The 22,675-nt window shown below is 40.4% G+C and overlaps 2 protein-coding genes across 4 annotated transcripts; one reads left to right on the top strand and one right to left on the bottom strand.

The window, feature by feature from the left end:
- The first annotated feature begins 896 nt into the window (after positions 1–896).
- Positions 897–7,956, top strand: LOC117267656 (uncharacterized). The gene is made up of 13 exons (XM_033643682.2): positions 897–1,159; positions 1,449–1,568; positions 2,258–2,377; positions 2,924–3,043; positions 4,096–4,215; positions 4,336–4,544; positions 4,638–4,683; positions 4,759–4,892; positions 5,100–5,231; positions 5,351–5,465; positions 5,926–6,060; positions 6,493–6,618; positions 6,781–7,956. The coding sequence occupies exons 1-13, from the start codon at positions 958–960 to the stop codon at positions 6,912–6,914; spliced, it is 1,713 nt and encodes a 570-aa protein (XP_033499573.2). The 5' UTR covers positions 897–957; the 3' UTR covers positions 6,915–7,956.
- Positions 7,079–16,724, bottom strand: map7a (microtubule-associated protein 7a). 3 transcript variants are annotated; one of them, XM_033643680.2, is made up of 15 exons: positions 16,277–16,724; positions 15,484–15,591; positions 13,638–13,712; positions 13,376–13,539; positions 13,166–13,265; positions 12,875–12,991; positions 11,977–12,110; positions 11,405–11,523; positions 11,059–11,297; positions 10,791–10,968; positions 10,549–10,717; positions 10,302–10,406; positions 10,105–10,155; positions 9,739–9,967; positions 7,079–7,953 (listed from the first exon to the last, which is right to left on the bottom strand). In XM_033643680.2, the coding sequence occupies exons 1-15, from the start codon at positions 16,401–16,403 to the stop codon at positions 7,943–7,945; spliced, it is 1,926 nt and encodes a 641-aa protein (XP_033499571.2). In that variant the 5' UTR covers positions 16,404–16,724; the 3' UTR covers positions 7,079–7,942. The 3 variants fall into 3 exon arrangements, with proteins under 3 accessions (XP_033499571.2, XP_033499570.2, XP_033499572.2); XM_033643679.2 differs by having other exon boundaries at positions 11,977–12,134; positions 16,277–16,722; XM_033643681.2 differs by lacking the exon at positions 12,875–12,991 and having other exon boundaries at positions 16,277–16,723.
- Positions 16,725–22,675: the final 5,951 nt, after the last annotated feature.

Here is a 22,675-nt window from a genome sequence, read left to right as displayed (position 1 = left end):
GTTATTATTATTATTATTATTATTATTATTATTATTATTGTTGTTGTTATTTTTATTATATTTCGTAAAATCCATCTTTACCCACATATCAACATAATCATATATTTATTTGTTTTATAATTTTTATTATATTCATTTATTTATTTATCGCTTTCTTTGGTTAATAATAATACTAATAATAACAATAATAAAAGATATAATACAATTATATATATATATATATATATATATATATATATATATATATATATATATATATATAGAGGAGGCTACAACCTTTTGCAACAAAGAAACAGAGAAAAATAAATAAATGAATACAACAAAAAAATATAAAACATTAAGATATATGATTAAGATGTGGGTGAAGATGGATTTTACAAAAAAATGAAATTATTATTTTAAAAAAAAAAGTATGTTTTTATTTTGTAAAATCTATCTTACCCACATATTAAATTGTTGTAATATTTATTGATTTATTTTTCGAACTTTATCTGTTGCTATGGGCTACTGCCTCCTCTATAGTATGTAACAATAATGATGATGATAATAATAATAATAATAATAAAACTATACATACTATAGAGGAGGCTGTAACCCATAGCAACAAAGAAAGAGCGAAAAATAAATAAATAAACTTAACAAAAATGATAAAACATATAGCTATATGAGTTAATATGTGGGTAAAGACTGATTTTACGAAAACAACAATCACTAGATTGGGCTTAAAATACATTACAAGCAGTAAAGTACCCCAGATGAAACAATCGGAATATATATATATTTTTTCATCACTTTCAACACCTCAATTCAGGATTTTGCTTGTGAATAGGAGTTGTGCAAACGGTCTAAACAATGAAATACTTATCCGTACAATCACGTGACGCCCCAGCAGGCGTGTCTGTGTGCAGGTTGTATGACTACAGGCAGGTGCCATGCCTCTCTACTAAAGATGGAGTCATGGCTTCTACCTTTTGTGAAGAGTGCTCCCGACTGCTCAAAGAATTTGTTGTTCATCTGAGGAATTTCTGCAGAGAATTTTGGCAGGAAATAAGAGACATTTTCAGGGAGCTGTCACAGTGCACGTGCTTCAGGACTACACCTGAGACGAGTTTCCTGAGGAGGACGACTCAAGAGCTGTCCTCTTTACACCTGCTGTATGGTAGGAACATTGTAGTCGTTTATTTTCTTTGTTGTAGACAGCTTTGTGTGGAGAGCAAACACACCTGTGCAGACCTAATCTGTCTTTTTTATTTGTGAGGCAAAGTGTACACAGTGGATATAGATCTTTGAACAGTGTATTTGTAACTTAAGGAAATAGATTTTGTTCCTTTTTTGTCATAAAAGTGACTAATAAAACCTTTGTGCTTGTTATTTACACAAGTTATGTACAAAATCACCTCTATACCTAAATATTTATCTACAGTATGTTAATCTGCTTGTTCTTTCAGATGATGAAACTCAACTACTTAATCAAGAAAGTCTGCAATCACTGAGCAGACTTGCAGCCTCAGAGAACACTGATCTTCAAATGACTGCTTCCTTGTATTATTTACATCTCAGTCATCACTGTGAGTAAAGAAACCAAGCAGATTTTTATGTTGCTTTACTATCTGCATTATAGCAATGCCTTACAGATCCGTGGCACATAAAATGAGACCATTGTTTGCACTTCAGGTTTCTCATATCACTCACTGTAGAGATAAGCTCTGGAACGGGTATGACTGGTATCATGCAAATTTTCAACTGTAATTTTTTTTTTTTCAGGGGTTGGCAAGGAACTCCCAACATTTGTGGACTTTGGTGTCATTGTGATGAAAGCATAGATGGGTTTTATTTTGAAATCCAATGTATGATATCCTATAAGTGGAAACTGCAGAAGTAATGGTTCATATGAAGTATTGAACTATTTCTTGCAGCCCAGTTTCCTCCTTTGTCAGCCCATTGTATTGCACGCAAATATGTGACCATGTGTACTTTGCATTAACGTGGCAGTTTACAGATTCCTGTGTGTACATGGTTGAGGTTGATAGAAGACAGATATGTCTTTTAGAACTTGAATTCAAAACCAACCACTAGTCACATATGTTATGTTTATAACTAACGTTTGGCTTAGCAAGTGAGACTGACCGCTAATCGATACTGTGTTCTTGGCTATTATAAAAATACTTTGGGCACCAAAACATTTAGCTGGTTCAACTAAAATTCTACTTTATTTGTCTTTTCCCTATTTTGCTCTATATGTAATTGTGTGTTACAGTGAAATCCCCTCTACCAGATGCCTTCATGGAGCCAGTAATGGCCTTACTTCTATCAGCAGACCTAGATGTGCAGAAGACTATCTCACTCTCATTAGTCAATCTGTTAGTCAAGGACAATGGTAAGCGATAACAGTTACAAGATATTTAAAGTATTGTCTTTTGTTGATTCATAATCTTCAAAGGAATATTTCACACACAAAATGACCTTTTGCATGTCAAATAGTTATCCTGTGTAACCTTACATTTTTGAGGAAAACTTTTTTTCCTGCATGCCTTTACTGAAAAAAGCGAAAATATTGATTAATTGATTGACTGGGGACCACGTTTAACAACACCAAAACTATATCAACACATCTGCTGAAAACGCTCAAACAACTTGTGCTGTATAATCCAAGTCTCCTGTATACAGTTGTATGGTCAGTACTTCCCAAAAGCATGCAACAAAACTTAGTATTGGATTCTGGCTTTGAGGGGAGCATAGATAGGTTTCACTTTATGTTAGAGGTTGGATATACAAATGGTCATTTCTGGGGTTGAAGTATTTCTTTAAACTCTCCTCTTCATTCAAGTTGTTTTAATTGTTAAAAAATAATGCATCACAGCTTTCACCTGAAATTTATGTGAATCAGATGGTCTTAAATACTGTCTATGAAATCTGATTTCAGTGTGCAAAGAGTTGGTGATTGAGATGGGGATGCTGGTGCCCATACTGGAGTTGTTCCAGTCTGGTGATGCTGCTGCTCAGTGTCACTCATGTGCCTGCATCGCCATGTTGGCCTCCTCAGGTTTGTACAGACTGGGAGGCATCTGTCTTCAATTCTTTAAATTGTTTAATAGTTTTCACGCACATGGGCAGATTGTGAGACAGGGGTGGCTGTGTTCAGAGGTAGAGTGGATAGTTCATTGGTGGTTTGATCCCCCGCTCCTCCCATCTGCATGTTCTTGGGCAAGATACTGAACCCCAGATTACTCCCAATGGCCGATGGCCCCATTGGTGTGCGAGTGTATGTAAATAGCTACTGAGGGGCAGGTGGCATAATGTGTGGTAGCCTCGGCCACCAGTGTGTGACTATATGTGACTGTGACATGTAGTGTAAAAGCGGTTTGAGTGGTCGGAAGACTAGAAAAGCACTGTACAAGTGCAGTCCATTGTCCAGTTACCATTTGACTCCTGGGCACAGACACGCAGATGCCCCCACCACCTCTCCTGTACAGGAACAAGACATAGATTTTATAGTTGGCATGCTTTTTTTGTTCTGTTTCCTTTGTGTCTGTGGTTGTTTTGCTCATTTTTTGTAGTCATTTGCATCTTTTTGTAGTCATTGTAAGTATCTTTGTAGTTGGTTTCTGTCTCTTTGGTCTCTTGGTCACTTTGTGTCTCTTTGTGGTTGTTTTGCCCCTTTTTGTAGCCATAATGAGCCTCTTTGTGTCTCTTTGCAGCTGTTTGGCATCTCTTTGTAGTCATTTTATGTGTCTTTGTGGTTGTTTTGCCCCTTTTCGCAGCCATTGTGTGTTTTTTTATGTCTCTTTGCATTTTGTTGTTGTATATGTAATTCTGCACACTGCCACATATACTGTATGAGCTTGTACTGGAAGACAAATGAGAATATTCAGAGGATGCTGCCGCATGGCAACATATAGAGATGTCAGAAAGGTGAAACAAAAAAAAAAGGTGCTTCATAAAATGCCTCTCTCTGCATCATCAGTATTTTAGTCTTATTCATCCTGGCTCACCCAAAATGCTTACATGTGTATGACTGCAGAGAAACAGCATGCAGTTGTAGCTCTGTCTGTACCAGCTGAGCATATGTGGAGATTTTTCTTTCTTTTCATACAGAATCAAACAGAGAGGCCATCATGGTGGATGGAATCATACCGCTGTTGGCTTTAGCAAAATCCTACGACCCACAGGTGCAACAGAACGCCACTTGGGCTCTGTTACATCTCACACAGTCAGGTAGGATCATTTTCTCTAAATCTCAGAAGGCTAAGTCTAAAGCTGCTATGGTCATGTTCTTTTGAGTGTTACTTTGTATGAATTTAAAATGGAAACCAGCACATCTTCCTCTTTTTCCAGATTGGTCAACAAGGATCTTATGTCAGGCAGGAGCCATTCCTGTCCTGGTACTCCTGCTGCAGTCCTCAGATTCAGAGGTTCAGTTTCACAGCTGCACTTCTCTGTGCAACATCGCTGCCGTCCAGGAGCATCATCCAAAGTTGCTCAACATCGGGGGTCATTTTTTGTTAAAGTCACTTCTGACTCTTGTGTCTTCTCCTGTGCAAAAGGTAAGTGTGAACTTTAGAGGCTGATAGATGAGTTAAATTAGAAGGTATATCAGCAGCAATGATCAGTAAAAATATTTTTATTCCTCTTTTCAGAATTCAGCCCAAGCATGTAGATGCCTTAAAATGCTCTCAAAGAACGGTAGTTATAAATAGTAAAGCCAGAGATTGATATCATCCCCAAAGCAGACGCTGTTTGACATTTATTTGTGTGCAGTTCTGATCCAGGAGCAGCTGGTGGAGCTCGACTGTGTGTTGCCTCTGAAGGCGCTGCTAAAAATGTCGACTCCTGTGTGGACAGAGTCAGCCATAACACTTCTGTCTACACTGTCTGCACACCCACCAAACAATGTATGATTTCCTGCACAGCAGCATCATAATAATGATGAAGTCGGTAACTATTTGTGATATGTTACCGCTGTTGAAAATAATTTATTAATCTACTATGATACTCCTTTTCGCTTCCTTGAATTTGAAATCAGTTGATGTCAAAGTCATTTGAGGCAACTGTTCCGTTTAAATCCTAACACTGATAATACTTCTGTGGTTTTATTCCAGGATGTCCTGGTGAGTGAAGGTCTGTTGGATGATGTCGGTCAGCTGCTTCATCATCACACATCCAGCTCTGTTATAGTCACACACAGCTGCAAAATAATCACTGACCTGTGTAGCTCCAGTCTGGGTCAGCAGGTACACCAAGACTATGATCCATAGTTTCATGTCACATGCCTGTGAGTACATGATTTGTTTGTGCACGGTGCCTGAGATTGACTCTAAAGGTCGTGTTGAATCCCGTCATTGTTATCTAGGCTGTGATGGAAAGTCTGTGTTTATCGGGACTCCTAGGGGCTCTTCTGTCTCGGTCTCTGTCAGATGACACCTTGCTGCATGTGACATCGTGTTTACATCACCTGGTGAGCTGGGGTGAGTGACATGGATTGATATATCAATTCAATGATCAACAATCCAATATTATCAATACACCCTTATTTTGAAATTCCATTGGCACGTCTGTGTCACCATTTTCATCCAAGTGCTACTCCTTCCTAAACATTTAAGCAGTGCTAGGAGCCTAGCAACAGGCAGTTAATGGTGAGCAGCCAATAAAAAGACATTGAAGATATTATCCTTTTATATTGATTGCAGGCCCCTGAATTGAATTGAATCGAATCCGTGGCATACTTTGCGATATCAGCAAATATTGCATTGCTGTCCAAAGAATCGATATAATATCATATCATGATAAAACTTAGAGCAAACTTGTGATTTACACACCTGATGGACATAAAGTAATATTTCTCTATTCCGTTTTGAATTTTTGCTTTAGAATATAACTTTTCTGTGACTAATTTTCATAATCCTTCACAATTTTTCTCCATTTCAGATCCACTTAAGTCTAAACTGTCTGTGACAATAACATCAGAGCAAGTTTCAAGACTTGTGAGGCTGTTGGGACAAATGCAAACTCCTCAGCTGACATACAACAGTGCTGCTATCATCAGCAAACTAGAAATGACTGGTAAGGTTATGTACAAGTATTACTGGCTAATAGGAAATGTTAAAGGTTAATATGCCATTCTGGAGAAAGATTTCATCTCCCAAGGTGGTCTGAGTTCTCTTGGAGTGTTCACATATGTGCAAAAAATGCTGAGTCACCGCTTTGAGTCCATTTAGATGGCTGAAAAGGACCAAGTGTCAAAACACCCTTACGTAGGTACCATTGTACCAACCACTCCCCTATGTAACCCATAACTGTTTCCCAAAATGGGTTAACCAGTTTACATTCCCAGATTGCCTGTAGAAATCCTGTTTATGTCTGACATTTCAACATAAATTATTAGCCAGTAGACCAATCCTGTAGCATACTGCAACTTTAAATAAAAAGTTTGATTTCATATTCTGCATATTAAATTTTGTCATATTCTGTGTGTTTTCATACTGTTCACTGTAGAAGAAATGGCCCAGTTGCTGAGACCTCACTACATTACCATGTCCGAGTACCTGTTGGTGTTTCTCACAAAGAAAGATGTGAAATTCCAGCAGCTTGGCATAGTTACAGTATTCAACCTCAAGAAAGGTTTGTATTTGTTCTACACCTACTTATTAAGCATCTGAGGGCACTGCAGCCATTTAAATGATCTAACTATACTAGATGTCCCTTTGCAAATTCAAAACAATCAGGCGCTGCAGTTCAGTTGTTCTTAGCCAGCTCTTTGCTCTGTGCTGTCGTCATCTGCAGATGGAGAGTTTTCCTCTCTGCTGGCTAACAGTGAGCTGGAGGCTCAGCTCTGGAAGGTGCATGCACAAACAGAGGAAACCAGACGGCTGCTGGAAATGATTCAGCCCCTTTCTCCATCTTCTGTTCACCCTTGACTTTTTCAGCAACCACACTGAGAGATGAATACAGTGTAAGAGCTGTACGAGGTGTTTACATTCTTGCACTATATGGACAATCTGCATTTTATGTTATGTTTTAATGTGTTTTTTATTTCAATGTTTTTATGTTTACACTCAATAAGTGAAAAACAAGGCAGAGATGTGGCATAGTATCAACTTTAATGAAATATGGCATATATTTCCACTTTTTAACAGGTTAACAAGTGATAGTTATAAGCAATACTTACTATAAGATCAAATATTGATGATCAGATACATTTCTTTTATATGCTTTTATCATAATAAACCTCCACACCTCAAACTTTGCTTTGTAAAGTGATTGCGCGATATCAAATAAAGCAACTGTCAGTGCAATAAAGGCTTTGTGCATTGTATTCTCTAAAACAACACTCACAAAACTGAAGCAAAGTCTTTGGAAACTAAGTTCCTTAGCAGCTTTGAAATATGTGATTGCTATACTTCACAAAATCAAAAGGTAAGACAGGAAGTTATGAAGGAAATGAACTTTCACCAACAACCTAAACTCTTGTGTTCTTAGCGCAAACAGCCACTCGATCTATTCTAATCCCACAGTGACAAAACTGAGGAAGGAAAAGTGTTTGGATTGCAAGAAATATCAGGAATAAGCAAAAAGCACATGGCTAACATATGTCGCAATTGTTAGAATGGCTATTCCTAGTATTTCACAGAGGCAACACTCGCCAGCAAACTATCATTACCACTGCCTACATCTACAGATTTTTGGATAGTCATTATTAGTTCAGAGACCTGCTGTACTGAAGAAAGTAATAAATAACTTGCCCAATATTTGTGCCACAGGGTTACACGCAGAAAAGTGACCAAATGCTGACGTCCTCAGTGAGAGAGGCAAGGCTGTAATCTTACATGCTCTTTCAAGGTGCCGAAGGGCAGCAAAATGGCTGTACTGCAGTCGTTCCTGTGGTTCACAGAGAAATCACAGCTCTCCAACAAAGTCTTTGAACGTCTGCCCACTTTGTCGGAGCTCAGATGACCTCTGAAAAAGGGAAGTTGAACAGGGAGACAAAGAAAAAGACACAAGCTTAAGTAAGTACAACATTTTTGATGCATTATAGATTTTTTGTTAAGGGATACTGTATAAACAGGAAAAGGTGTGATGGCGTATCGGGGCTAGATTAAAAAAAATACAGAGCTGGGCAAGGGGGTACTATTCCTAGAAAAAATAAATCAGGATTTCCAGGATAAAAGTCATGAAGTCAAGAGAAAAAACTCTGATATTCTGTGTAAGATTTAGGTCACAAATTCAGGAGAAAAATACCTTCACTTCTTTCTACCAGAAAATCAGGTGACATAATATGAAGAGCATCAAAGTCAACATAGGGAGGAAGATGTGGTGGATGAACGAGTCAAGCACAGGACTTTGATCCAGGAGACTGGGGTTTGTGTCCTGTGTGCATAGGTGTAGATTTCAAGTGGTCCTCCCGGTGCATGGAAATTCCCCAGAATGCAGAAAATTGTGTTTGATGCTCAAAATGTTCTCACCTGCAAACCCCAAAACCACTGTTTCAAGTGTCCCCTCCAATGTTGAAATGAAACCTATGCCCCTGACTTAATCATTTCAGTTTTAAGAATGTATAAAGCTGCTAAATGCACACTGTGTACATACATTTGGCAGAACAGCTAACCAGGCCCTTTCGTGTTAAAGTCATATTTCAAGGTTGTTAGGATGCCCAGGAAGGATGTCCCAAATGTATTTTTTCCCCCTAGGATGGCGAAAGCATAGCCCGCCCTGCTCTGCCGTACCCTGCCTCTGATTGGCCTTTTCTAACCATATCTAATCTCACTCCTCATGCCTAAACCTAACCAATCCAACCAACAAAGGCAAAGAGTACTCGCCAGTCTGAAAGTAGGGTGAGTCATGCCTTCGCCATCCTAGGGAAAAAAACATTAAATTATTTAACATCTCAGTGTTTGCTGGGATTCCGTTTGGTTTACCAGTGGCGGTTCCTTGATTTAAAAAAAAAAGAAAAAAAAGATACTATTTTCTGTTATTTTTTATTTTATTTTATTTTTTTCAGAGAATATGGAAGTTTTTTTCTTGTAAATATATGACTTTGTTCTCAGCATATTTCCCCTCTCCCCTTTTTTATTTACCTACAATGGCCCTAATATGATGTCATAAAAAGGAGAGGCTGTCTGTACACTGATGAAGACCTTTTTTGTTTTGAATATGGTCATGTATTCCATGACAGAGATCTTACAGGACAAAATGTAGCATTAATAATACCTCACAAGCTTGCAAACATAAGTGTGTGGACAGCTTATTTTTTTCCTTTGTCGCTGTGTTTCTCTTGCACCTGTACCCACCTGAGGTTGGAGGTGCACACTATCCACCTTTTATGTATGAAAACTGTACATACGGACTGCCAGGGTAGGAACTTTTGTCAAGCACCAACCTACATTACTATTGGACATCAAAATTCACCAGCACCTAACCAGCTTGGTATGATTTTTCGATACAGTTTCTAGGCTGATGCAAAGGAGCCTGCCTGCACTGCTCACAAGCTGAATGACTGATGACTGACTGATTGTGTGGTGTGGAAACCCTGCCGTGCCTCTTCAAAGCTGATTTGGAACAAACATCACAGATGTTTGAGCATGTCAGTGATTTTCAAGGTCCATTATGTGCCTGACATCCAAAGAGTCACAAGCCAGAGTCAAAAGTTTTCAGAATCTGGCTGCTGGTTGGTGTTAATTTATCACCCTAAGCACTGAAGCATACTAACTATACTATACTAAGTGATCAGCTGGTTCATCATACCTGCTCGTTGGTGGGTCTGGATTTCCTCCAGGCCTGTGAGAGTCCTGAGGGACCTGCGCTCTTTGAAGGCCACAACAGGCACCATGTCCTCCTCATTGTTCAGCCCCAGCTGTGAGGTCTTCGTCACCACTGGAAGCTTGACAGCGTCTTCTATGGTGCCGTTGTGCACAGGCTGTGTGTTTTCCTTTGGTTGGGCTTCATTTGGCAAAATCCTCACTGGTGCAGATTTCTGTGTTAAAAGGGATTAACCACTGTGGTGAAGGAGAAGCTTTCAGAAGAGCTGGATAGTTATTAGTGTCTCCTGGATGTGCGTCATGGGAGCCCAGGGGCGATGTACTTTTACAAAAACTGAACAGTAAATCTCACCATATCTGGAGAATCTGTCCTCCTGGTTCTCCGCATGATCTCCTCAAGTCGCTGGAAAAAAGAAAACAGCTTTTATTAAAAAGCTGTCCTGGTAGGCTTTGTGGAAACATTCAGTCTCTTTAATGAGACAGAACTTTTCATATTATTCATTTTGTGGACAAACTTTTTTAAATATTAAAGACTGTCAAACTTTTCACCTTCTTTCTTGCTTGGCGTGCAGCCTCCTCTTTCTGTGCGAGCAGTTCTCGCTCTTGTTTCATCTGCTCTGCTTTTGCCATCTCTCTGGCTTGTTCCTCCTCTCTCTGTATACAGTGCAAGACAAAAAATGGGAAAAAAGTGACTGTATATTAAAAGTTAATGAGTAAACAAACACAAAAAGCATAAAAAAGGACACCTGTAGGTGCAAATGTGGCTCCCTCATGCAGGAATGTTTGCATCCCCCACCTGTTTCTGGAGAAGGGCAGCCTCTCTCATAGCCTGAGCTCTTTCTTCCTCAGCTCGTCTCTGCTCCTCCTCCTCCCTTTTCATCTTCTCCTCTATGAGACGCTGAGCCTCGGCCTGCTGTCGTGCTCGCTCCTCTGCCCTCTTGCGCTCCAGTTCTTCACGACTCCGCCTGGACACAAAGTCATAAATTTGTATCCAATAATCACATATTGTAATACAACAGCCTCGGAGGTACTTCTTACCTTTCAGCCTCCTCTCTTTGCAGGCGTTCCTGCTCCTCTCTCTCCCGTTGCAGTCGAGCCTCTCTCCTCTTTTCAGCCAGGATACGAGAAGCCTCCTGTGGGTCTGTAGTCCCGCCTGAGGGTCTACACACGACTTCAGGAGGCTGTGGAGCTGGAGGAAGAGGCTTTTGTGGAGGACCTGAAGAGAAATAATCAACTTCAATATCTAAAATACAGTAAATACCACTTTAAAACCTGCAGTTTTGTTTTAAACATTTCTCGAGCTTACTGCCGTGTCCTGCTGTTCTGTTTATGGCCGCTGTCTCTTCATTGGGCACGTTCACACACGGAGCAGCTGGTGTATTTTCATCCCTCATTTTCTCTCGCTGACCTTCAGCTGATGTCCTGATAGGCCTTGAGTTACCAGGAGAGAGGGCAGAGCTACAAACAGCAACATCTTCCTCAGGGACCGACGGGAGCTCGAGCTGCAGCGGGGTCGAATGTCTGCTAATTGATCTTCGAGGGGTCCTTTAAGAGCCAGCACAAGAGAGCAGATGTCCCACTTTGTTTTAGATTACTGTTACTATGTCATAAACCCACAGCGGATGTTTGTGATCATAAACATTTTGACCCACCGTTCAGGTGACGGGGAGGTTGTTCTGCTTTTTGTGACTTTGGCTGGTTTCACACTGTTGGCAGGTGATCTGGGATTTGAGTTCCTCTTATTAGTGTCCTGCTGTCTTGCTGCTTTGATCTAAACCAAAAAGAAGAAAAGTAAATGGTTATTATTATTTATTACATATATCTTCAACCGAGCAATACTGTACAATATGCAAAACTGACGTGAAACCCTCTACATTATTGTGCAATTCAACAGTGCAATACCCTCTCATTTAAGTCTTACCTACTCTACTCTTTAGCACACTGTAGTGCGATGCACATCTTTGTACATATTTCTTATATTAGGTAACATATCTCTTTCTCAATTTTTTTTCTATATATGAGTATATTCTCATATATTGTAGCATAATGCACATTTTTTCTTGTATACTTCTTATTTCTATTTCTTTTTTCTTATAATTTCTCTAAGCCTATATATAATGTTTCATCTTCTTCCAAAAATCGAACTGTAAAAGTAAACACTGAAAAAAGAGACAGCAGGATGATCCTAAAAATATGTGAGACAAAAAGAAACAGCTAGAATTACCTGTGCCACATTGATGCTTCTGTGCTGGCTGTTGCTGGGACTCGGGGAGGCAGATGGCCTGTGGTGGACTGAACCAGATTGATGCTGGGGTTTGGGAGGGGTGGTGGTGGTGGAATTCATGGAGTGGAATGAAACTGCACGGCGACAAATATGGACAACTGTGTGACAACAGTGATTTGTGCCATAATTATGAGAAATTGGAGGAAATATGCACAAATGATAGAATCAGTGGTGGAATTGTGAAGCAGTGCGTAAAACAGAGAGGAAAATGAGCAGTTGGTTAGTCGTAATAGTGTCTGACGAATGCATTACAAACAATTAGAACTGCGTTGCTATTATGTTAAAGGAGCAGTGTGTAGGGTTTAGTGGCATCTAGCGGTGAGGGTTGCAAATTGCGGCCAGCTGAAACCTCTCCTGTGTGCCAATCGTGAACTCCTGGTTAGAATCCCTATAGTGTTAATTGTTCAGGAGGTTTTTACGGGGAGCCAAATTATCCGGGGAGGTCTCTTCCTCTCCAAAACAAACGAACCAGGTGATTAAAACCTATAAAAACACTGAATAGAGCAGTTTCATGGTAAAAATCAGTGTTTCCCTGATGCTATTTGGCTCATCATGGAGGGGCTGCTGACTGAAACACAAAAAAGGGAATGACCCTGTCTAGAGCCGGTGTTTAGTTTGTCCTAGTTAGTTAGTTTGGGATGGCGTTGCAACATGGTGGACTCCATGGATGAGAATCTGCTCCCTATGTCATTCTTAGACAATTCTTACTTTCAGGTGATTATACACTAAAGAAAACATTCTTAATATATTATATTCCATCTCAGCCAATATATCCCCCTAAATCCTGTGCACTGCTCCTTTAAAGCAGGGTGCTTTCTGTTATTATGGCGGTGACTACCTTCTTCTCCTGACTGACAGCCAGCACTCTTGCTCCTGGCCAGATAAGAGCATGTAGGCATAAGCAGGCGACTGACCAAGTTCTTCTCCCATGTTGTCAGAGGCAAGCGACGTGGAACTAGCGTATTGATCGGTGTAAAGTTTCAAGTGCAGCAACAACAAAAAGATAAAGCACTCCAAGAATTGTTGTGTTAAAATACAGAGAACAGATACTGTTAAGTGTGGTGTTATGAGTTTAGAAAGATTATGTTAAAAGAGAGGAAAAGCAGACAGCACATTTGTTTCTACTTACCGTTCTTGTTGAGCTTCCTTCCTCTGGAGTTTTGATTGAGGCTCTGCTGGGCCTTCTGGCTCTTCTCCACTGTCCTACGCACTGCAGATTCATATCGTTCCTTTAATTCAGGAAAACAAGTTCAGTGTTTGTTACTCACCACAGAGCTGCCTGGGAAAGCGTCAGCCTCACTAAAAATAAAAGTTTTTGATTTCCAGCATCACAACTCACTTTCTCCTCCCTCAGTCTCTGCCTGCGCTTCTCTTCCACCGCAGCGCGCTTCCTCTCCTGTCTGAGCCTCTGGTCCAGGAGTTTCTTCTTGCGCTCCTGCAGTTGTTGTTCATAGTATCGCCTGGCTCGCTGCTCCCGCTCCAACCTGCTCTGCTCCCGAGAGGCTGAGGAAAAAATAAGTGAACCAGTATAAATAGATTACTCGGTTATGTGTGTTAATCTCATCAGAAATCGAGGACAATGCATTAACAGCGTCACATACCAAGTAACCTCTGGTGCTCCTCTCTTCTTTCCCGTGCTGCTTTCAGCCTCTCATCAACGTTTTGTCCACCAGCCACTAGAACGCCAAAATAATACTGTTGTTTGATGCCATAAATTACATGAATATACAATTAGTCAGAGGTATGGACTAGGGCTGCAGGTAATGATTATTTTATTGGTTGAATAATCTGTCGATCATTTTCTGGATTAATAGATTAGTTGTTCGGTCTATAAAATGTCACAGAAATGTCAGTCAGTGTTTCCCAAAGCCCAAAAACATGTCTTGTTTTGTTCACAACCCAAAGATAATTTGTTTACTGTCACGGTGGAGCAAAGAAACCAGAAACTTTTCACATTTAAGAAGCTGGAATCAGAGAATGTTGACTTTTTTTCTTAAAAAAATAACTCAAAGCCATTAATTGATTATCAAATTACTTATTTTTAAAGTTGACAACTAACTAATCAATCTTTACAGCCCAAGTCTGGACTCAAGTTACATGACTTGGACTTGAGCCAGACTTGATTTAGAAATTTGATGACTTTAGACTCATGACTTCAGTCTGACTTGAGCCGTTTAACATGAAACTTGATACCTCCCCCCAAGCACAAAGATTACAATGTGTTATTAAAAATGTGTGACAAGAATCAATTCATTTCCCCTCATTTCCTGAATCAACTAACAATAACTCTGTTCATCCCCAGCAAATTGACACTTAATTTACCAGATATACTAAGTCTGAACCAATTCCAATGCCTCCTTTCAAGTTGCAGGAGAGAACATGAAGTGCTTACGTTATGTAACTGAGCGCCAGTTGGAAAAAATGATACATAAGATAAATTCGTCAGCGTACAAAAACTATGCTGTAGTCAACAAAAAACAGACTACAGTAAGTCTTAAGTCTTTGCATGTAAGCGCAGAGTCAAGTCCCAAGTTCTAAACCATGAGCTCTGAGTCCTAAACAAGTCATAATGCACTCTCCACCAAATGTAATGTCATTTTATCAACAAAGTAAAGATATATTAAATTTACAAAAGTAACAAATGCTCTGTAATTCTTTGTAATTTTCGACCTGGATGTTTTATATATGGAGGCATGGTGGTGTAGAGGGTTTCTGGTTCAAATCCAGGCTGGGGGATTCGAACTTTGAGCCCAGAGTTTGCATGTTCTCCCTTTGTCAGCATGGGTTTTCTCTGAGTACTCCAGCTTCCTCCCACAGTCCAAAGACATGCAGGTTAACTGGTGACTCTAAATTGTCCGTAGGTGTGAATGGTTGTCTGTCTCTATGTGTCAGCCCTGTGATAGACCACTGCTTAGTGTTTGTACGTGAACAAAATGATCCTTGGTATCATTTTTTCCAATTGGCGCTCAGTAACATAAAGTTAGCTCTTCATGGTTCTCTTCTACAGCTTCACTGGATGCTGTTGATTTATTTCAAACTAGGTGGATCAGGGGAATTAAGTGCTGACTTGCTCGGAATGATTAGGGTTAACATGTTTTTTTAATCTTGATTGCCTTGGTGGAAGGTATTAAGCAGCCCCTTTCCCAAGTCAAAAGGCTCAGGTCCAAGTGAGATTACGAGCCACTGATGATAATGTCCAAGTCGAGGTGCAAATTTGCGACTCAAGTCTGACTCGGACCCAAATCACATGACTCGAGCCAGACCCAAGACTTACTTGTGCCTTGCAAAACAATGACTTGGTCCCACCTCCGCTATTAGTTATATCAAACATTAAACAAAGATCAAGGCAGTGTGTAATAGTAAGTCACGCTAACTGAGTAATTATCCAAAATCCTAATAATATGACAGCTGCCTGATAAGAGGATGAATGTGAGCGCTGTATCAAACCTGCAGTGGGCCGTGGTGGAGTGGCTGTGGTGCAGATTGGGGCAGGCTTGTTGACAGAGCAGGCTGTTTTCTTTGCCTGTGAATTTGGTTTGATGTTACCACGATTGTCTAAAAGTGAGGAAAAAAGAAACAGCATGTTATTCTGTAAACAAAACAGCAATACCTCCTCTTACAGGTTTAATTTTTCATAATCTGACAATATTCCTTTGATGTTTTGGATTTCCAACTATCTGTAAATGCATCTTTTAGTCCAGCAGATGATGTGAAGGAGCTCTTACGTGTTTGTACGTAACAAATTGGCCTGAAAAATCAGTCCCAAATAGTGGCTATTGTGGACCAGGATGGCCTTAGGGTCAGCTTGCAAATGAAAGAGCCATTATAAACTGCCTGCGTTTAAAAGGCAAAGAGAGCACGCTAGCACCTGATCAGTCCTCATGGATATGACTAAAACAAACAATGAAAGGGTCAACACTGATGAGCATTCTGTATAGATTCACAAGGGGGGAAAAATCACATGGATGTATTCATTTAGGGTTAAATGACATCAGGATGATCGGTCTATGTATATTATGTCCACAGATGCACCCTGATGTTCTTATATTTACAACCATTCTCAGTCACAGAATGATAAATGACTTCAAAAATGTACAATATACATATTCTATTCATGCGTCATCACTATGATCAGATGATCCTGTGTTTGAGATCTACAGTCCTTCTGGCTTTGCTTCAAGGTAAGGCTTGTTTCAGTCCAAAATCCATCCTAAACAAATAAACAGTAAAAGCCACTAACCTCCTGTTCTTTCATATCCATTCTTCTTCCTCTGGCTCTCGATGGTACGTGTAGAAAGTGGTCCCTGTGATGGAGGGATGCCACTGTGTTTCTTCTGTACAGCCATGCTAGGTTTTGAGCCTGGCATACCAATGCTCTCACACTAAACCCCCCCTCCTTTCTTTCCTCCTCCTCCTCCTCCTCTTTTGAATTTCTATTTCAAGATGCCTTCGGGTCCTCGCTTTCCAAGTGCGCCGTGCAGAGAACTGCCCTCTGCATCAGCTGCTTGTTCATCTGTGCCTTGCCAATGGAGAGAAGAGCATGAAAACAAAGCATCCAGTTATTCCTCTGTCCAGAGCTAAATTAAAGGTTATCCACAGATTTGCCCCTGTCTCCTTTAAGGCTGTGGAAAGTCTGGAGAGATTCTGATCCTCAATGAGTCTCGTCTATAAAAAGGCTACTCCCCCTTTAAAGATCTCACCCTTGTGAGCTGCTCTGCTTTACTTTCACATAATATAGCTGTGTCACTTTAATTCCCCCACCACACTGCCTGCCTGTCAGATGAATGTGGCCAAAGGGATGCAGCGTTTCCTGGAGACAGAGAGAAAAATGGAGGCAAAGCTGAGAGTCTGTCCTCATGAATAATTGCCATGACAACCATGGTATAATATTCAGTGACATACTGTATGTTGCTTGGACATTAACTCGCGCTGATGGAGACAGTGTTCTCAATGGGCAAGGGAAAAACTGAAAGCTTTTTTTTTTTACCCATAATTCCTCCTTGATGAATAAAATGGTATGAACACTAGATGGAGGTATTTCTTTCTAGAGGACAAGCTGAAGTCAGCCTAGCCTTTAAATGGCTTCAGCTGCAATCACAAGTCCACTTCTTTAACACAAATCTGATGATTTTATTCAGAGCCAATTGAGCAAAGCCCCCTTAAATTTAAGCAATACAAAAATTAAAATCTTTTTATTCCCACATGTAATTTCTTTGACTGGTCTGATGTCAACCACATAGCCACATTAAGTTGTAGCAGTTCTGTATTTTGACCAAAATATCCAGCCAGCAGTCAATATGGTGCACCCTAACATTATAAAATCAGCAGTGTTGAGGAGGTTAATTTTAAAATGTGTTAGGTTCAAGATTACTAATTAGTTACCTTGTTAAAAATGAAAAATTCATTATGTTGCTTTGTTTTTAATCATATTGAAATGTCACTTCATAATGTGTTTCTTTTGCACTTTGTCTCAATGTTTTTGATGTGTTGTGTAGAGCACTTTGCTTTGCCTTGTTGCTGAAATGAGCTATAAAATTCTTCTTGCTATCTGAGAGTAGTCTTGAGCTTTTACAGTTTTATCAATGGCAATGTATTTCCCCCCTGTCACTGGATGTTCATTTTCATGCTCAATAAATTCTCAATTAAATCTTTCAAGTAAAGTTAGCTTGTGTTTGAAGGGGTCCTACGCTGCAACATTCAACCTGTTGTGGATATGATGTGAATCTGCAGTGTTGTTGACATGTTCTCCCTGAGAGTCTCAGTTTGAGTCTGTGTGAGTAGAATGCTGTGGGAGGGAGATTTCACTACCTGCAGGGGTGTCCACGGTCTCATGGGCTTGACTAAGCTGGTCCACATCGTTAAGAGCGATTAGAGCTGGAGAGTTTACTTGTGCCAGCAGACGGGTACATAATGCTGGTCTGTGTTGCTGCTTCCCATCTCCCCAGAGGGGCCTGCTGCTGTCCAATGAATTGGGCTTGTATTTCTGGCCGATTCGTCACCCCTCTCCAAAATCTTTGTTGTGTGCAGGTTCTGTGTGGCCTGGGGTTGCAGAGGTGGCTGCAGAGAGCTGTGCCTGGATCAGCTACTGACAAGCTTTGTTGAGCTGTTGCCTGAGAACAAGGATGGTGCTCTGCATGTCCTCCACCTTCCAACTGAATGATGAAATAATTCAGCTATGCAGAAAAGCACTGACCACAACAAAAATACGATTAGACATATGGTGGAACAAGTATAGCTGCATGTGAAGACAGACATGAACAAGGCTTGAACATGTTATGAAACTAAACTGTTCAGAAGCCTGTTATTGTCCTGCACTTCCTCTGCAGAGCCACTTCAGCCTTGTCCTTAAAAGAAGACCACTGCTAGCCGAAAAAAGCAATTATTATAGTCAAATTACTGGCAATGTTCAGACTTTACCACCAAGTAAAAAGCACATGGAGGAAGACGTGTGTGACATTTAATTAAACCACGTGTTTAATATGAGGCATGGAAAACTGCTTGAACTCACATGTTGTTGTAAAGGATCCATTCTTCTCAGTCAGTCGGAACATTAGATGGAAAAAAAACCCTGGTCTTAGCTTTCCTTGAGGCACTGTTTAAAAAAAACACATGTTCATGATAACTTAAGTGAGAGGTGTGAAACGTGACAAATATGTATGTTTGTTTTTTATGATATTTTTTAGTGGCAAACACAAGTTTATGATACTTAGGTGTTTGTTCAGCAAGATAATGTTCACAGATTAACAGGTTATGATATTTAAAGCGTAAATGCAATCCCTAGAAGTAAAAAACTAACATTAGGCAATAAACAAAGTATACTATAATCGCATGACTTAAACATCACCACCACAACAGGCTGTAAAGTCATGTTCAGTGTGATGATGTTCTGTTGTCTCAATAAGCTACACAACTGGAAATTCTCTTAAGCATGTATCAATTCTGGCATCTAATATAAAATCCATTTAAAAAACCCATTGACTTCAGAAACATGCTAAAATGCTAACTCGTTCCTTTAGCATTTTATAGACAATACTGTTTTCTCATTTTAGTCTTTACATCCTCATTCCTACCTTGTGTGTGCTTAAACTGATATTTACAATAAAAAAGTTGGTTCAATGCCATGTGAGCTGGTTACAATGAGGGGGCCCCCCAAACCAAATTCTGTTTAGAGCCCCTAATCGTCTGGGGCCGGCCCTGCGCATGCGCGTGGGATTGCTGAGGATGGCCGTTCAACATACGTCAGTTGAAATTAGCTAGCTAATTAAGCTAACTGCTAAGCTATACAACGTACTGCTTATCTTGGTAAACATTGGGCACGCGCTTTTTATAGAGTAAAAGTCATTTTTAGAAACTACTGGCAAAAGTTTAACCGTTTTAAATATGTGGCGGTAACCTGAGAAGTTAATTTAGCGTAAGTAGCAGTCATAGCTAGCATTTTAGCCGGGTATATAGCTAGCTAGCTTAGCTTAGAGTTTAAAAGTAGCCTACCTTTGCACCCGAACAACATGTGGAAAAAATGTGAGTCATTTTTGGGTTGAACTGGTGAAGTAGTGTTACTTAGACCAAATATTCCAGCTACTACAGAAATGATGTGGCGTCTTTGGCCACCAGGTGGTGCTTTGGTTAATTACTGTGGCCTCAACAGGTAGCCCAAACTCAGTGAGTAACTTATGCTATGTTATCTGCAGTGGGTACACTCACTGTAGAGACTGTATTTTTGCCAGAGGCTGCCCTACCTCTGTTCAGCAATGCATGAAAGACCTAGGTTACTGAATAAGCACTGTCTAAGGGAGGCTTGTGATGTGTTGAGCAAAGCGTGCCACAAATAGGCTGAACCTTGTCCATGTCAGTGACACAGTGCAAGGTTTTGTTGACATTTTTAAAGCATAGAGTACAACAAGTAAAGATCAGGACAGCACTCCAGTTTGAGTTTTTAATATTGCCACACAGCATGTTGTTGTTACCTCCTACAACTACACAAAAGCAGCCACAAATTAACAAAAAAAACATAGCCTATATAGACAAATGGCATGGTAACAAGAAGGCTGATTTACAGGCAATGTACAGAGACTGGCTAAGCTGACTTAGGAAACACCTGTAATGTGGAAGATGACAGTGTGGGTCCAATGTACTTTACGCAAGGGTAGATAGCCTATGTACAGTACAGGCCAAAAGTTTGGACACACCTTCTCATTCAATGCGTTTTCTTTATTTTCATGACTATTTACATTGTAGATTCTCACTGAAGGCATCAAAACTATGAATGAACACGTGGAGTTATGTACTTAACAAAAAAAGGTGAAATAACTGAAAACATGTTTTATATTCTAGTTTCTTCAAAATAGCCACCCTTTGCTCTGATTACTGCTTTGCACACTCTTGGCATTCTCTCCATGAGCTTCAAGAGGTAGTCACCTGAAATGGTTTCCACTTCACAGGTGTGCCTTATCGGGGTTAATTAGTGGAATTTCTTGCTTTATCAATGGGGTTGGGACCATCAGTTGTGTTGTGCAGAAGTCAGGTTAATACACAGCCGACAGCCCTATTGGACAACTGTTAAAATTCATATTATGGCAAGAACCAATCAGCTAACTAAAGAAAATGAGTGGCCATCATTACTTTAAGAAATGAAGGTCAGTCAGTCCGGAAAATTGCAAAAACTTTAAATGTGTCCCCAAGTGGAGTCGCAAAAACCATCAAGCGCTACAACGAAACTGGCACACATGAGGACCGACCCAGGAAAGGAAGACCAAGAGTCACCTCTGCTTCTGAGGATAAGTTCATCCGAGTCACCAGCCTCAGAAATCGCAAGTTAACAGCAGCTCAGATCAGAGACCAGATGAATGCCACACAGAGTTCTAGCAGCAGACCCATCTCTAGAACAACTGTTAAGAGGAGACTGTGCGAATCAGGCCTTCATGGTCAAATAGCTGCTAGGAAACCACTGCTAAGGAGAGGCAACAAGCAGAAGAGATTTGTTTGGGCCAAGAAACACAAGGAATGGACATTAGACCAGTGGAAATCTGTGCTTTGGTCTGATGAGTCCAAATTTGAGATCTTTGGTTCCAAGCGCCGTGTCTTTGTGAGACGCAGAAAAGGTGAACGGATGGATTCCACATGCCTGGTTCCCACTGTGAAGCATGGAGGAGGAGGTGTGATGGTGTGGGGGTGTTTTGCTGGTGACACTGTTGGGGATTTATTCAAAATTGAAGGCACACTGAACCAGCATGGCTACCACAGCATCCTGCAGCGACATGCCATCCCATCCGGTTTGCGTTTAGTTGGATGATCATTTATTTTTCAACAGGACAATGACCCCAAACACACCTCCAGGCTGTGTAAGGGCTATTTGACCAAGAAGGAGAGTGATGGAGTGCTGCGGCAGATGACCTGGCCTCCACAGTCACCGGACCTGAACCCAATCGAGATGGTTTGGGGTGAGCTGGACCACAGAGTGAAGGCAAAGGGGCCAACAAGTGCTAAACACCTCTGGGAACTCCTTCAAGACTGTTGGAAAACCATTTCAGGTGACTACCTCTTGAAGCTCATGGAGAGAATGCCAAGAGTGTGCAAAGCAGTAATCAGAGCAAAGGGTGGCTATTTTGTAGAAACTAGAATATAAAACATGTTTTCAGTTATTTCACCTTTTTTTGTTAAGTACATAACTCCACATGTGTTTATTCATAGTTTTGATGCCTTCAGTGAGAATCTACAATGTAAATAGTCATGAAAATAAAGAAAACGCATTGAATGAGAAGGTGTGTCCAAACTTTTGGCCTGTACTGTATTAATTGGGAACACACTGCATTATAAGATTGTGCCACGACTTTTTTGTAGGAGCAGCATCCTTGGTCCAAAAGAGCAGAATATTTTTCCTGGCAGCAAAAGTCAGAAGATTGAGGAGTCTCTGATGTTTGATATTTGTAATATGACCATCTGGGAGACCCAGTAAGAGGCACATAGGGTGTAATTGTATTTGAACACCACATATAACACACAGTTCATTTACAATACCAGACCAATAGCTTTGTGGCTTCACACATAGCCAAGAACAGTGGATGTAGCTTCCTGACTCAGAGTTACTGTTACAGCAGAGAGGAGAAATATAAGCATCCATTTTGTCTTTGAGATCAGGTGTTTTATATGTGCGATTTAGATCTGATTTGATTGCAAATAGATATTTCCATAGCATGGATCCACACTTCCTGCCATTTCAGGATGCGATAGTGATGCCCGAGTCGCTTTCCCAGGCTTGCTTAGTAGCTTGGGAAGTTAAAGATAAGTTGGAATTTAGGGCTCTATAGAGTACACTAATGTGTTACGGAATGGTTTTTAATATTGTCACACAGTATGGTGTGGCAGTATTAAAGATTGAGTGCTGTCCTGATCTTTATTGTATCATTACTTGCATTAAGGATCCAGCACCCAGTCTTAAAGGTTTTATTGTGAGTGAGTGTGTTGTGTCTTACTTTTTAAAACATAGATCGCACAAATCAGTCATTCAGATTCTGAGTAATTTATTTTAAGTAACTTCCTGGGGTCACTTGAGGTCAGGTCCTACGTGCTTGCTGCCTAGTATAATGCCCCCCCGACACCAACAATAACAATGCCCTCTGGCTGTGTTTCAGGGATGAGGCTT

The sequence above is a fragment of the Epinephelus lanceolatus genome, chromosome 15 (assembly GCF_041903045.1).
Source record: "Epinephelus lanceolatus isolate andai-2023 chromosome 15, ASM4190304v1, whole genome shotgun sequence".
Taxonomy (NCBI): domain Eukaryota; kingdom Metazoa; phylum Chordata; class Actinopteri; order Perciformes; family Serranidae; genus Epinephelus; species Epinephelus lanceolatus.
Note: the sequence above shows the minus strand (reverse complement) of the source record. Positions and strands in the feature narration are given on the sequence as shown.